The sequence below is a fragment of the Borostomias antarcticus genome (genome assembly GCF_949987555.1).
Source record: "Borostomias antarcticus genome assembly, chromosome: 6".
In the NCBI taxonomy this organism is placed as follows: Eukaryota; Metazoa; Chordata; class Actinopteri; order Stomiiformes; family Stomiidae; genus Borostomias; species Borostomias antarcticus.
The window spans coordinates 10,871,069-10,885,942 of NC_140239.1; the positions used below are offsets into that span (position 1 = coordinate 10,871,069).

The 14,874-nt window shown below is 42.5% G+C and overlaps 1 protein-coding gene across 3 annotated transcripts; it reads left to right on the plus strand.

Annotated features, from left to right (window-relative positions):
- The first annotated feature begins 448 nt into the window (after positions 1 to 448).
- On the plus strand, positions 449 to 14,356 carry suds3 (SDS3 homolog, SIN3A corepressor complex component). 3 transcript variants are annotated; one of them, XM_084439228.1, is made up of 12 exons: positions 449 to 599; positions 2,541 to 2,610; positions 2,754 to 2,809; positions 3,466 to 3,537; positions 4,456 to 4,475; positions 5,469 to 5,625; positions 6,219 to 6,373; positions 6,477 to 6,533; positions 6,682 to 6,703; positions 6,930 to 7,035; positions 8,293 to 8,377; positions 13,394 to 14,356. In XM_084439228.1, exons 1-12 carry the CDS (start codon positions 488 to 490, stop codon positions 13,490 to 13,492), a joined length of 1,011 nt encoding a protein of 336 aa, XP_084295354.1. In that variant the 5' UTR covers positions 449 to 487; the 3' UTR covers positions 13,493 to 14,356. The 3 variants fall into 3 exon arrangements, with proteins under 3 accessions (XP_084295354.1, XP_084295355.1, XP_084295356.1); XM_084439229.1 differs by having other exon boundaries at positions 6,219 to 6,314; positions 6,472 to 6,533; XM_084439230.1 differs by lacking the exon at positions 449 to 599 and adding an exon at positions 1,252 to 2,061.
- Positions 14,357 to 14,874: the final 518 nt, after the last annotated feature.

A 14,874-nucleotide genomic window follows, 5' to 3' on the forward strand; every position in this document is an offset into this window, starting at 1 on the left:
GCTATTTTAATTAACATTAAAATATGGTATAGTTTGCGTTCTAGCTTCTTCGTTTAAGAAGCATATTAAATACTCCATATTTGTGTGTCGATGTAGTAGTGTAAGGCTATCTGTAGCATGGATGTATTAGATCTGTAGTAGTAAACAAGTGAGCGAAGACCGCGAAACGTATCGTCTCCCCGTAGGATTACAATGTATGCCTGTTTCAAATACACGTATAAATCTGTGGTGATCTGTAATTCGCTATAAAACCAAAGACTGATCAAATGTACCAATGTTAGAAATGTGACTGTTTGGTTAAAAAATAAATTTCTTAAGTACATTTCCTGACTCGTGAAAGTGTAATTTTGTCCAGGCGCATAATCGGCCATATTGTTACCATCAGAGCCGTGGGTCCTGACGGTTGTAAGCGCTGTTTTGTTCCAAGCTGCTTCTTTCATATCGATTGTTTATTTAGCGTTTGTTTACATTTTATATAAGCCATAAAATGGCTTCTACTTTACTATCGCCAATGGTAGATTATTACAACGATGAAGAGGAACTCGATAGTGTGGACGACGACGATGATCGGAGCTTCAGGGGAAGAGACTCGGAGGAAGGTAACTAACGTAACCACTAAGTAGCTAGTTAGCTGAGCTAGCTAGCTTGATGGTAGTCTGCTCATTGTGTCAAACTATCAATATAGTTCACTGGAACTAAACATTTCATGCTGTAACCTTCCACATATATAGCTAGCTAGCAACCAATATTGTATTGATTGCTATCACATTGACGGATATGTTTAAACATGGCTAGCCTTCCTGCTGAAATCGCATGCCAATAGTAGGTGCATGCATTGGCAAGCTAGCCAGTTTCTTTTCTAGTCACGTTTATGACGAATGTAACGTTAGTTAAATTGGCGTTTTATATCTACAACTATCTCCTAACACCAGCTAGCTACTATGCGCAGCTTAAGCTAGGAAGCCAGTTAGCCAAACACCGTTAGCTCACTTCTCCGCGGCTGTATATATTTTTTATAACTGGCTAACGTTAGCTTGCATAGAAAACAAACTGGATGACGAGAGGGGAGTGTACTACTAACGCACGATTACCACAACTCTCTCACCACTAGCTACTGGTGGGGAACGTCAGCACTTCAGCTAGCACTACCTGTCCGGTCTGGCAATGCAATGAGGGGAGGAGTTCAGTGTTGCATCCATGCCAGATCGTTTCTTTATACAAGCCGAATAACGTTATCGGAGGACGGGATAGGAGTCGGTCTTGCTTGGTGGTGCCGTGCAATACTAGCGAGTGTCGATCCAGTAATGTTGAAGTCACAAGTTGACTGACTTGGCTAACCTTTAGCCAACTAGCTAGTTAGCTCATTGATGCAAGGTAGTTAGCTAGCTAAGTTATCGAAACAGTCAATGCATAGTCAGCAAAAAGCAACTGTGTAGTTCTAGTTGGTCTCACTGTGGTTGGCCCTCTCTGTCCATCCCAGTGCACTGCAGAGGACAGCTGAGCCTAGCTAACAGTTAGCCGGTAGCTAAGATAGCTAACGTTAGCTAACTTAGCTTGCCCCAAGCTCTGCAAGAAAGTCGAACGAACGTTAGCTAGCTTGGGGTTGTTAAAACTTGGTATCATTTACTTTACTAATTCAAACTTGTCTCGTAGCATACCGACATGATCAGGGGATCGCGTTGGCTAAGGCCGCGACAAACGTTAGATTAGCTTCTAGCTAGCACTAGCTAGTGAGAGGTCACCGGCGACAGACAAGATAGCTTGCGCTGGTGTCAATGTGTGTTAATTCAGTCAGGTTAAATGAGACGGACTTGCTAGTGCGATGGTAGCTTAGTTATAACGGTGACCAAGTCTCTTAGCTACGTTGGATTTTTGTGGATCTATCTTGCCTAACGCCACTGACACCGTTATCAAACCAGCTAGCACATCTAACGTCAGCTGGTGACGTTTCCTAGCCTGCTAAGCTAATTGAGCTAATCTGCAGGTTGGAAAGCGCTGGCCAGCAGCAACGTTAGTCAGTGCAGTAGTTGGTCACCATGCGGCAAATGATCGTCACTCAAGGTAAAGAAGCCTGCGACAAGAAAATAAATCAATGGTTTTAACAATTTAAATAGGGATACATAACGAACGAAAGCTAGATTATCTGAGTACTTGGACGATGTTAGCTTTACTTCTGAACGTCAAACTATACTATCCCGGCTTGTTATGATCTCGGTGGTGGAATCAAGGCAAAGCTCATTTTAACGTTAGGCTGTACTAGCTAGCTTGAGCCTGTCACCTTGCCTATCACTGCAGACCACGGTATCATATCTGGCGACCAGACTGCTACCCTTCGCCCTGTCGACCTAGGTTATCTGTGTTGGTTTGACTGCCAGATTTCCAGTAGCCAGTACCAGTAGCCAGCCAACTGTATAGTTTAGTGTAAACTATCTTTTTTGGTAATTAACTGACTAACCATTGCCTCAAGCTTCTGAAAGTAGTCCTACCCTCACAGCTGTCCAGTAAGGTGACATATAACGTGCTGTTTCTCCCTCCTCCAGACACAGAAGATGCCAGTGAAACTGACCTGGCCAAACATGACGAGGATGACTATGTTGAAATCAAAGAACAGTGAGTAGGCTACTATTCGCCATCAATGATGGTTACAACAAATGTACACTACAAAGAATGATATTTTTATTAAATACATGCTGACAGCTCCATATAGCATCAGGCGTCAAAGTGATTACATTGACATATTGTCTTTTTTACAGGATGTACCAAGACAAACTGGCCTCACTGAAAAGGCAGTTACAACAACTCCAAGAAGGTAGCTAGCTAATGGCATCTGCTCTGCAATATTCACACAACTGTGATGATGATTAAGATGATGATGGCATCTACAAAGTGTTGTTCTTTATAAAGAGGTGGGGGTTGTCAAAGATGTTCTTGGTAAAGATGTGAGGGTTGTCTATGGACCCTTTCACACCTACGTTGTTTAGTCCGGACTTTCAGACTTTCCAGTTTGATCTGAACCAAATTGACAGGTGTGAAACCTCCTGGACCACGGTGCGCGGATCAAAGACTCGGTCTTTGGTCCGACCTTAAGAGGTGGTCTCGGCTTGAACCAAGGTTCGCTGCTGCCTAATGTGAAATCAAAGGTTCACTTTCGGATCAAACAGACGCACGTGCATCCACAAACCAATCAGTGTCAAGTATAGGGAGACGCACCCCCATGACGACATAATGTAGGTCTGCCACTATTAATACATCCATGGTCTGCCACCAAAAATCCTTTGGTCCGCTGGTGTGAAAGCGAAAGTTATGGAACTAATCAATAAAAAATAACAAATGTGAAAGCGCCAAACGGGATTCTGGTTCGGACCTTGGTCTAGACCTTTAGGTGTGAAAGCGCCCTAAGATGGTGTTCTTGGTAAAGAAGAAAAAAGGGTTGTCTACACGCAGTGATTCACCGTGTCTCTGTAGGCACTCTGCAGGAGTACCAGAAGAGAATGAAGAAACTGGACCAGCAATACAAGGAGAGGCTCCGCAACGCTGGTAAGAACACCGGCATGTTTTCATAAAAATGCTGTTTAGGGCCGCCCAATGACAGTCGAACAGTCGATTCATCAGTCGGAGACCCTTAAGTTGACTAAGATACTTTTAAGTCGAGCATTTGTTTTTTTGCTCCACTGTCGAGATGCGCTGGTGGGCTAAGACCACTCACCTGCCTTGTGATTTATATAGGACAGGCCAATCATTCGTTTTAGACCTAGGCTATTATTGTAGCTATTTGTGGTGCAGGAAAAAGAGACTGAAGACCGACCTAGCGGAGGGAGGAGAAGGCAGAACAGAGCCCCTCTCCCTTCTGCTATGCATCTAGCATACTGTGCGCCAGCAATCACATGCATTTCCCAAACTAAATATCACAACACAAATCTGCTTTCCTGGATCAATCTTCTTGTATTAACTAAGATATCTGCTGGAAAAAATCAGTTTTCCCAAATATTCAGCTCTAATGTCTGCAAAAATGCTTTAGTGACAACCAAAACATTTCCTTGTTGACTGCTGGTCAGCGCATGAGCCTGTTCACACATGCTTTGAAATGTGCAGTTGAGATTATCATCAAATCGCCCCTGTAGGCTATGGGCAACACTGCATAAAAACACATCCAAAGGAGACAGACAATGTGGGCTAGATGATGCATGTGTAGCAGGAAAAATAGGTGTATTTTCATTAAATTCAGTCGGGTACCGCCCTAATGCTGTCGTTGTTTCTTTCATTAGAGACATGTTGTTCAGTGAATGTAACTGATTCTGTTTGTTGTTGTTTTTAAAAAAAAAAAAAAATCTTGAACACACTCTAAAAACAGTGTATATATCATCACATGATACAGTAAGCCAATTTGATGGCAACAGATGTCACTGTAGAAACCTACAGTCATATTCAGTCATATTGTCTTGTCTGTTTCCACAGATCTCTTTCTCCAACTTGAGGTAAGTTTAACCCCTAAAGTTTAACCTCTAATGTTCGTTAAAGGAGTAGTAAAGGGAAAATGCATCTTTAGCCCTGTTTTAAGGTTTCTTATGATCATATACAATGGTTCAGATCAAAACGTTGACAAAACTAGCACTTTTGAGAAAGTCTGATAATTGCTCTACCACCGTTTTGGTCATACAATGGATGTGGGTGGGCACCTTGAAAATCTTTCAAAAACAAGTTAAACTCTCGATTTCAAAGACAAGAAGCTCACCGAGGGGGTAATTGGTGTCCGTTGGTGTTCTGACATCAAATTCGCCGCAAAGTATGAATCCTGTAGGGTTTTATTGATCATTTTATGAAATCCATTGACTTGTATTGAAGCGACCGTTGTAGATGTGTAGATCAATCCGCAGAGGGGATTCAGGAAGCGGAACTACTTAACAGTAGCTATTGTTATTGTTTATGTTGCTAGGCTGCCTAGTTTGCGGAAGTTTACACACGTATGTGCTGCGACTAAATAGTGCTATGCTAAATATTTAAAAAAGCATTTCCAGATGAACTAGAATCTTACTTTATGGTGAATTATATGTCAGAATGCCAACTAACACCTCGGGTGAGTTTCTTGTCTTTGAAATTGAGAGTTTAAAATGTTTTTTGAATGATTTTTCACGGTGCCCACCCACATCCATTGTATGACCAAAACGGTGGTAGAGCAATTAACAGACTCTCAAAAGTGCTAGTTTTGTCAACGATTTGATCTGAACCATTGTATATGATCATAAGTAACCTTAAAACAGGGCTAAACATGCATTTTCCGTTTACTACTCCATTAATAAGAATACCTAAGAATACCTAAACACTAGATGTCCTTCTCATGTCTTTCTCCTTCCCTCTCTCTCTCCTCTCATCCCTCATCCTCTCATCTCTCTTCTTTAATCCTCTCTCATCTCTTTCCCTCATCCTCTCCTCTCTCTCTCTCTCTCTCTCTCTCTCTCTCTTGCGCACAGACAGAGCAGGTGGAGAGGAACTACATAAAAGAGAAGAAAGCAGCGGTGAAAGAGTTTGATGATAAGAAGGTGGAACTGAAGGAGAACTTGATTGCTGAGCTGGAGGAGAAGAAGAAGATGATTGAGAACGAGAAGCTAACAATGGAACTGACGGGCGGTGAGACAGAGAGGAAGATCAGACACATTTCCTACAGCGACGGGGATGAAAGGAACGAAAAAGAGAGAGGGGGGGGGGGAAACTTCAAAGAGGAACATGAACTTATTTCTGTGTGTTTGAGAATAGAAAGATGTCTCTCAGAAACATGGTATTATTGAAAGCGCTCTATCAGCTCTTCCACTATTATCTCTCTGACGGCGTCTGAACTTTCATGTTTTACATGAGTCATTTAGCTGACATTTTTATCCAAAGCGACTTAGAATAATTTTGCATTTAACATAGGTAGTCAGCGTACTACTACTCAATAGAACTTAAAAGTGCATCTCCTTTCTAAACAAGTGACAAAGAACATAATCTAGTGCCTAAAGCCCAAGTGCAAGAGTAGCAAAATATAAATACAATAGGTGCTTAAGAGGTAGGATCCTGGATCCATATTTGTATGCCAGTGACTAGACTCTTTGTACCTCATCTTGGTACAGTAATGTGCTTATGAATGATAATAGCGAGGTAGTGATTCAGCTGTTCTGGGAGGTACTGGTTTACCGCCTGGTTTACTGCCTGGTTTTCAGCTCGTCCCTTGTGTCCTTGTCTAGATTCCATGGAGGTTAAACCCATCATGACCCGGAAGTTGAGGAGACGACCTAATGACCCAGTCCCCATTCCCGACAAACGGAGGAAACCTGCCCCTGATATCCTTTCCGAGCAGCGGCCTGTCTGGGCGCGTGCTGAGCTGACCCACAGCGGAACGGTCAGCTGCCAGTAGCAGACAGTCATGACTGATATGAACATTCCATATTCTGAATATTCCATATTCTGAATTTTCCGGTTGTCCTTAACTCTTCACACCCCAGTTAAACTACCTTCTTACAGAGGAACAGATCATGGAGGACCTGCGAACGCTGAATAAGGTGAATATATTTTCTTAAAAATGATTGATTTGTTATTATGTATACTTGTTTTATTATTTATTATTTCTCTGGTTGTCTCCTCATTGCGTTCATGACATTCCTGAATCTTGACACATTTTTAATGAATCTCTTTGTTCTTTGTTCCCAGCTGAAGTCTCCCAAACGTCCAGGTATGTGAGCACTCTTTTCTGCTTTTCTGCTTTCTCTGTCTCTCTCTCTCTCTCTCTCTCTCTCTCTCTCTCCCTCTCCCTCTCTCCTTCCTCGCTCTCTCTCTCTCTCTCTCTCTCTCTCTCTCTCTCTCATTACTCAGTATGCACTGCAGGGGCACACTTGTGAGTCATACATTAACATGACAAGGCTAATTTGCCTTTACCCATCTGCCCCCCCCCCCCCCAGTCTCTCCCTCCTCCCCAGAGCACCCGCCCCCCACCCCCATGGAGGCGCCCTCCCAGCGCTACGAAGCTCGCATCGAGGAGGGCAAACTCTACTACGACAAACGATGGTAGGTGCTTCCACACGTTTTACAGAGAAGAATGACAAGATTCTTCTATAGCTTAATGTTGGTGTCACTGGAAGCTGTCTTCACACAGTCGATCCTGTTGGCTTAGATAAGCCACTAGGTGGCCTCAGGCCCTCATGAATATATTTTTTTTAATATAATGGTTTTTGGTACATTATTGCTTCCTGGAATGTCTTGAAAGGACCTTAAAGCAGTTTGGTTAAGAGTTTACTTTCGCCTGAATAGATGGCGATGGATTCTTATGGTGATGATCGTAGAAATGGACAGACATGCTCTAACAGCCAACATGGCGTTTCACCATTAAAGATTAGCCAGAACAGTGGACTGCAACTATATATCAGCACTTTGAGATGGTCTCTCAATTAAAAGTGCTTTATAAATATAACTTTTATATTATTATTATCATTATTATTTATTTATTTATTATTATTATTATTATATAATAATTGGGAGGACAGAGATCCCTCTCTGCTTGGATCATCCCCCCTCCTCCCAGTCTCACCCCTCTATGGGGGAGTCTCCTGGCTGTGGCTCAGGAGGCAGAGTGGGTCGTCTAATCAGCGCAGGGTTGGTGGTGTGAATCTCGGCTTCTCCTGTCCACATGTCGGAGTGTCCTTGGACAAGACAGTGAGCCCCAAATTGCTCCCAACGAGCAGGCTAGCACCTTGCATAGCAGCTGCCACCATTGGTGTGTGAATGTGTTTATATGAATAGGTGAATGAGAGGCCATTGTAAAGCGCTTTGGATAAGTGTTATATAATTGCAGTCCATTTACCATTTACCATGCATAGAATATGAATAAGTCCTTTGGAGGGGGGGGGGTAATGGACAAATGTGCCTTTGTGTGATATTAAAAAGGCATTTCTAGAGCATTTCTAGCCCTGGAGTGTGAGAAAGGCGAGGCGACTGCCAGAATCCTGGATTGCTGCAGCTGTGGGCTAACCTGTGCGTGTGTTTGTTCTGATAGCGCTGTGATCGCTGTTTAGAAACAGTTAACATCACCTCAGGATAACTTCACATTTGGTATAACAGCTTTGTTCTTATCATATCAGACTTAAATTATGTATTTAGTGTCATCTTAATTGGGAGGATTGTGTGCCGTCATCCACCTGAGTGAATGAATTCCTCTTCTGTCTTCTGTTTTTGGGCAGAACTGGTCAAATGTAGGTCTTGTTGATGCCTTTAGTTGAAGCTGTTTGTTACCCGCCAGGCCAAGCTAACCAGTGTGTTACCTGCTAGGTACCACAAGAGCCAGGCCATCTACCTGGAGTCCAAGGAGAACACCAAGATCAGCTGTGTCATCAGTTCAGTGGGGAGCAACGAGGTCAGACTCGCATCCTGGTTATACATCCACTCACTACAGCTGGTTATATCACTATAGATGGTTATATCACTATTGCTGGTTATATCCACTCACTACAGCTGCTTACATTATATCACTACAGCTGGTTATATCACTACAGTTATATCCACTGACTACAGCTGTTATATCCGCTTTCATCCACTACAACTGGGGCATGTCTGCTATAACTGGAAAAAAATCCAATCCACATCAATAATGAGCTTGTTTTAATAGCTTTTTAAATTACTACTGCAACATGTTTATTTTTATTGGATACATATAAAAACAAGGCACATATGTGAAAATGCAGAGAAACATCACAAGTGTCGACCATGCCTGGAAACAATTTGCAGAGCCTTGCTTTAGTGAAATGAACCCTGTGTAAGACTTTGAACTGAATCAGAGTCAACCTAGCACATAAAGATGTAGAGTTCACCACAATAAGCACTTTTTACCAAAATTCATCCGTCAACCCTAGCCCTAGTTTTTCCCATTTGCTTTTTGTCAGAGGGGATAGTTTCAAAAGAAAGCAACTGTAAAACATTGAAATAAGACCACGGCTATGAGGGATTGACATGAAATTTTCTAGTATAGAGTGTGGAGGGAGTTTCGGAAAAGATGCAACATTGGATTTACCAAAATCCTCAAGTGGGCTGGTGGGGGTGGGCGTGGCCCCGCACCCCCCCCCCCCCCCCCCGGGCTGCGTAGCCCCTGAATTATGTCCCCAGTCCGCCCCTGGTGAAAAGGCTTGGTCCAGATATGATTGTTACAAATTGGACTGAAAGGGGAAAAGGCTGTTAGTTTAGAATGCTGACAGAACTGTCTCCATATTTTTAAAGCAGAGATCACCATAGGTTTGGAAGTATACTTAGTGGGGCATTGAGTTAAAGAACAGATTAAAGCAGAGAGTGATGCAGAGCGACAACAATCAGCCTCCAGTAAACACCAATCAATATTCGATGAATTGAACCAATTGTGTATTTTTTGGATATTTGAGGCCCAATAATAAAATAACAAATTAAGCAATGCAAGACCACCTACTTGTTTCTTCCGCTGAAGAAATCTTTTGAACTCTAGGTGTCTTGCCAGCCCAGATAAATGATGAGATCATCTGATCTAAGCTAATGAAAAAAGATTTAGGTAAAAAAAAAAGAGATTGAAAAAGAAATAGGAGTCGGGGTAAAACATTCATCTTGATAGTTTGGGATCTGCCCATCAAAGACGGAGGTAGAATAGTCCAGTGCTGCAAATCTGCCTTGATTTGAGTGATCAGCCTTGAAAAGTTATTTTATGAAGAGCCGAGAGAGAGTGTGCAATGTGTACTCCTACACAGCGAAAACTAATGGGGGAGAAATGAAAAGGAAAAACATGAGGGAAATCAGTTTGGCTGTTGCATTAATAGGGAAACATTCACTCTTACCAAATTAAGTTTATAACCTGAGAAAGACCCAAAGGTGTTCAATAAATGCTTTCGAAGTAGAGGGAGTGAGAATAATATTAAGAAGGTGGCGTACATTAGAAAACAGTGGACACCCTCTAATAAACCCTATTTAGTCCTGAGAGATGGCCGGCTCATGTATTAGCAAGAAGCTTTGCATCAGCATTCAAAAGAGAGAATTGTCTGGTGGGGGATTTGATTGATAATTAGTATAAAAAGAAACAAATGCATCATTTATTCTAGAGGGATCTGTGGTTAGGGAGTGGGAGGAGCCATAAACTTGTGAAATGAGCCGTGAGGATTCCTTGCGCTTCAATTGATGGGCTTGAAGACGACTGGCCTTATTACCAAATTCGTAATATGCCCCTCTCGTTCGCCTAAGAAGGTATTCCGCTTTGCCTGTGGACAGTAAATTAAATTGAGTTTGCAATCTCAGCCTCTGAGTATAATCCAGGGGTAGGACTAGGAGAAATAGAATATTGGCAGTCTATATCCAAAATTGATTCAACTAAATAAAATGTTTTTTCTGCTTCTGTTGTTTCTGTTTCTCCTCTAGTTTTAGGCAAAAAGTAAAGTTTGAGAATGTGTGGAGCATGATCCGAGAGAACTACGGCTGAGTATTCAGAGCATACAACTGGAATAAGTGATCTATCCAAAAATAAATAATCAATATGCGAGTAAACATGATGCACATTTTAGAAGAAAGAGTAGTCCTTTGTGGTCGGGTGAAGATACCACCAGGGATCAACACAACCCACCTGGCTCATAAAGAAGATACTGCTCTGGACATTGCTGAAGGTGATGGTGATTTGGGGCATGAACGCTCACATTTTGGATCAATGACAAGGTTGAGATCCCCACCAAAAATAAGTTAATATGAGTATCGAGGCATGGCAAAGAATAGAAAGGTGATGTCATAAAACTAGGATTATCTCAATTAGGAGCGTAAACATTAACCAACACAACTGGGACTAGATGAAGAGTGCCACAGACAATGACGTAGCGCCCTCCGGTATCCGATATTATCTTATCAGGGGTGAACTGCAATCTTTTGTTAATGAGTATGGCAGTGACTCTAGCTCTAGTGAAAATTTTTATTCAAATTTTTTGACCAATCCAAGTCTTACGCAGTCGGATATGATCATTCACCCGTTGATGGGTTTCCTGAAGAAAGATGATATCTGATTTTAAGGTTTTGAGATGTGAGAGAACCCTAGATCTTTTAATTGGGCAATTAACCCCCCACACATTCCAGCTAACAGATCGAATGGACTGCCCACCCACACCTCCTGGATTTACAGTTGGGTTAGCCATTATATACTAACAAGAGAGTGAAAGAAGGAAGTGATAAGCATAAGAACACATTAGAAATACAATGTCAAATCTTAACTGGAGCCAAATAACCGTGTAAAAACCAGGAAAAAAAACTATTGCAGAGGAGCATACTCCGATTTAGATTAAGCAACACGCCATAACAACAATCTAGTATTTGATAATGAACTGAAAATCAACTTACTGGTTTTCCATACAATGTCCAGCCTGGCAAGCACATCAAAATGGGAAGTCCAATAAAATACAAAATATCGTCTGTTAGAACACCCATCAATTGTCCAGTGAAATGTAGCAGTCAGATAGCAATCAAGTAAATGTTAAATGCAATAAAGGATGAAGTTGGGCAATCCCTGCATAATGTAAAAAGAGAAAAAAAAGTAGGCTAATATAAGCATATCCAACCTATGGGTGCACACTAATCGGCATGAGCCTCAGTTCAAGTAGGCTAGAAGGTGAAGTTGTTCCAACCGTGGGAATGCATAGCAAGCCATTCAGACATTAATGCATTGTTAGAAAAATGTCTCGGCTTGTGTAGGTGAATCAAATTAATGGTTGGTGCCATTGAAAGAGATTCGCAGCAGTGCCGGGTTGAGAAGGCCAAAACGCAACCCTTTCTCATAGAGGGCGGCCTTGACCTTGTTGAAAGCTGCTCGCCTCTTCGCTGTGATGGGGCTGTAATCCTCGTAAATCTTAATAGAATGGCCCTGGTATGAAACATCTCTATGCCCTCTGACCCACTGCATGACCAGCTCCTTCTCTGTGTAGCGATGGAATCTGACAATGACGGGGCGCGGGCGTTCCCCTTTGCGGGGCGCCGGTCCCAGACTCCAGTGGGCTCGGTCAAGCTCTGGGGGCTTAGGGGACAACTCTTCTCCCACCACCTCACGAAACAAGTCCGACATGAACTGCCTAGCATTTCTGCCCTCTATATCCTCAGGCAAGCCGATCACTCTAACATTTTGTCGTTTGGAGCGGGACACCAAGTCCTCCACTTTAGCCTGAAGCGAGTCGTTCTCCTTGGCCGCGGATGTTAGCGTCTTCTGCAGAGTGGATATGTTGTTTTCAAGCTCCGTGATCCTGTCACTGTGATCGGTGAGCGCTGTCTCCCTGTTGCTAATAGTGGAGATATGCATAGCCGCAGTGGAGCGGATAGAATCCAACAAAGCTTGGATTGGAGCCAGAGAGGATAACGGGGAAGCTTCGAGGGATTTAGTAAGCTCAACTGCCAGACTCTTTCTTGACTTTTCAAGTTCACTGACGAATGTGTCTATTGTGATGGGAGCTGAAGTTGGAGCCTCATCAGCCATTTTGTTGGTGCGAGGTAGAGTCGCTTGCTGAGGAACGTTTTTCCCAGCTGTTCATAAGTTCAGTCTGCTCATCTTGGCACTTAGGCAATGTCGAGAACTACCAGCAAAATAATATGTAAAAGATTACTGAACTAAGTGGCGTTATTGAATAAAATGTAGAAAAAGGGCTGGAGCACGCGCTATGCGCCTACATCACACAACCGGAAGATCTTAAATTGCATTTTTAAGACGAGTGCATATTATACAGTTGATGAATAGAATTAACATTGATTAACTATCTGAAAATAAATATTTTTAAAAGTCTCTTAAAAAAAGGTCAAAGCGGCAATAGTTGATTTCCTACCGCTAGATGGCAGTAAGGGACTTTTTACAAACGAAAGGCCTAAAACATAATTATGTACATTTAAGGCACGTGGGCGGAGCAAAGATGCAGGCCGACTATTGACAACACAGGCAGAAATGCTGGAATAACAGACAGGCGACCAGTGAGTCATTGAAGTAGGACACTATTAGGATGCTATGGCTCAATGAAACAATCTGATATCAGGTGGTTTTAATTCGTTTCGTTTTGTAATTTGACAACACAGGCAGAAATGCTGGAATAAGAAGACGTGGCGACTGGTAGGGGTGAGTCATTGAAGTAGGATGCTGTTAGGACGCCGTGGCTCAATGAAATAATCGGATATCAGGTGGTTTTAATTCGCTTTGACAAATCGTTTCCAGCTAATACAGCCAGCCTACGTGCCCTTGAGCAGTATTTGCTCCAGGGGTGCTGCTCACCCTCTCCTGTCACTCACCCTCTGCTCCTAGACGGATGTTCACAGCAGAGCGGGAGTGAGATGACCTCTGACAGATGACCTCTGACATTAGAGCAGGCATCAGACGGACCCTAACCTTGGTGTGTGTCTGTGTGTTCCACAGATCTGGGTGAGGAAGACGAGCGACAGCACCAAGATGAGGATATACCTGGGACAACTACAGAGAGGAGCGTTTGTGATCCGGCGGAGGTCAGCCGCGTAGAGGACACGCCCCCATCTCCTTTCATCTCTCTGTCCATCTCTCCATCTCCATTTCCTCAGCACCACCTTTCTGTCCGTGGCTCCTCCCCTCCATCCATCCGGTCCATCCCATCCCTCAGTTTGCCGTGAGGACGTCCACTCAACCACTTCCTGTTATTTCAACCAATCAGGAACGGAGCATTGTTTTGTTGTTGTTTTTGTGTACCTTGGCCACCATCAAGCACAGGTGGTTGCAGCTTTTCAAAAACTTTTTTCAAACATGTTTTTGTCTTGTGTTCTGTTTTATGAGCCAATCCCAGCTGAGATATTCATGTTTGTTGACAGTCCTTACTTGTCCTATACCAAATTGACCCAGAGTCCTTAATCCCCACACCGTGTAGATCTTCGATAAAGCAAGCACTGAGTAGTGTACAGTACCAAACAACCTTGCTATGCAGATATGGATGGATTTTTCATGTAGATATTAAATAAAATCAGCCTGTACATAGGGGCAGAGGCTAGGGGTGCCGACTGCTGGTTCTGAAGCTCTCTGGATGTAATTATGGTTAAGTGCAGAGTCTGTCTGAGTGGTTGTCAAGTACGCTCTAGTATCGACCCTTTGCATTTCATAGTCATCCGTTGGTCTGGTCTTGTGTGTTTTTGATGACCTGTTATGTTACATTTCTTATGAAGAAAAGGAATATAATGTATTGCATAGAAACTTTTTTTAAGGTTTTAATTTTGTATCTGTATTGACATTTAAATTAGTTCAGTTCACACTTAAGTGGGATATCTGACTTTGAACGGTGTTGCACATGAAAAACAGTTATCAGTTTGTTGATGTCATGCACGTTCCATTATTAAAGATCTTTTCTGCCTTTTTTATCAAGCCCCTCATGTCCCTCGTGAATTAAATTTAAGGTTTATTTTGGTTTGATATTGAACATTGTTCACTCAGTGAATAAGCCTTTTTATAGTCCGTGTTAACCTGTTGATTCCACCACAATATGACCCACCTTGTTGAGCCATACACCTCTAGTGGAGAGGTCTGATGTCACTTTGTAGACTGAAAAGTTAGCATCGCTGCTATATTGGTGTGTTGTCCAAAATCCCTATGGGAAAATGAATGGGATTTGCAAAAAATGACGAAAATAAGGTTTGTGTTTAAGAGAGACTCCCAGAATAGAGTGTTTTTGCTCAAAGTTAAAACATAATTATTTCGATGTGTTTTATGAATGCCTTTAGTTGGTTCGATGCTGCTTGTGATGCTTGAAGCTGGGATTTCCAACATCACCTTGCCATCCCTGTAATGCTGCTTTCCAGTTGCCTGGGAGACAGGGATTTTCCAAGTTTGTCATCAAAAATGTTGGTTGAACTGGGATTTCGGCCATTTTAACTCAGGAA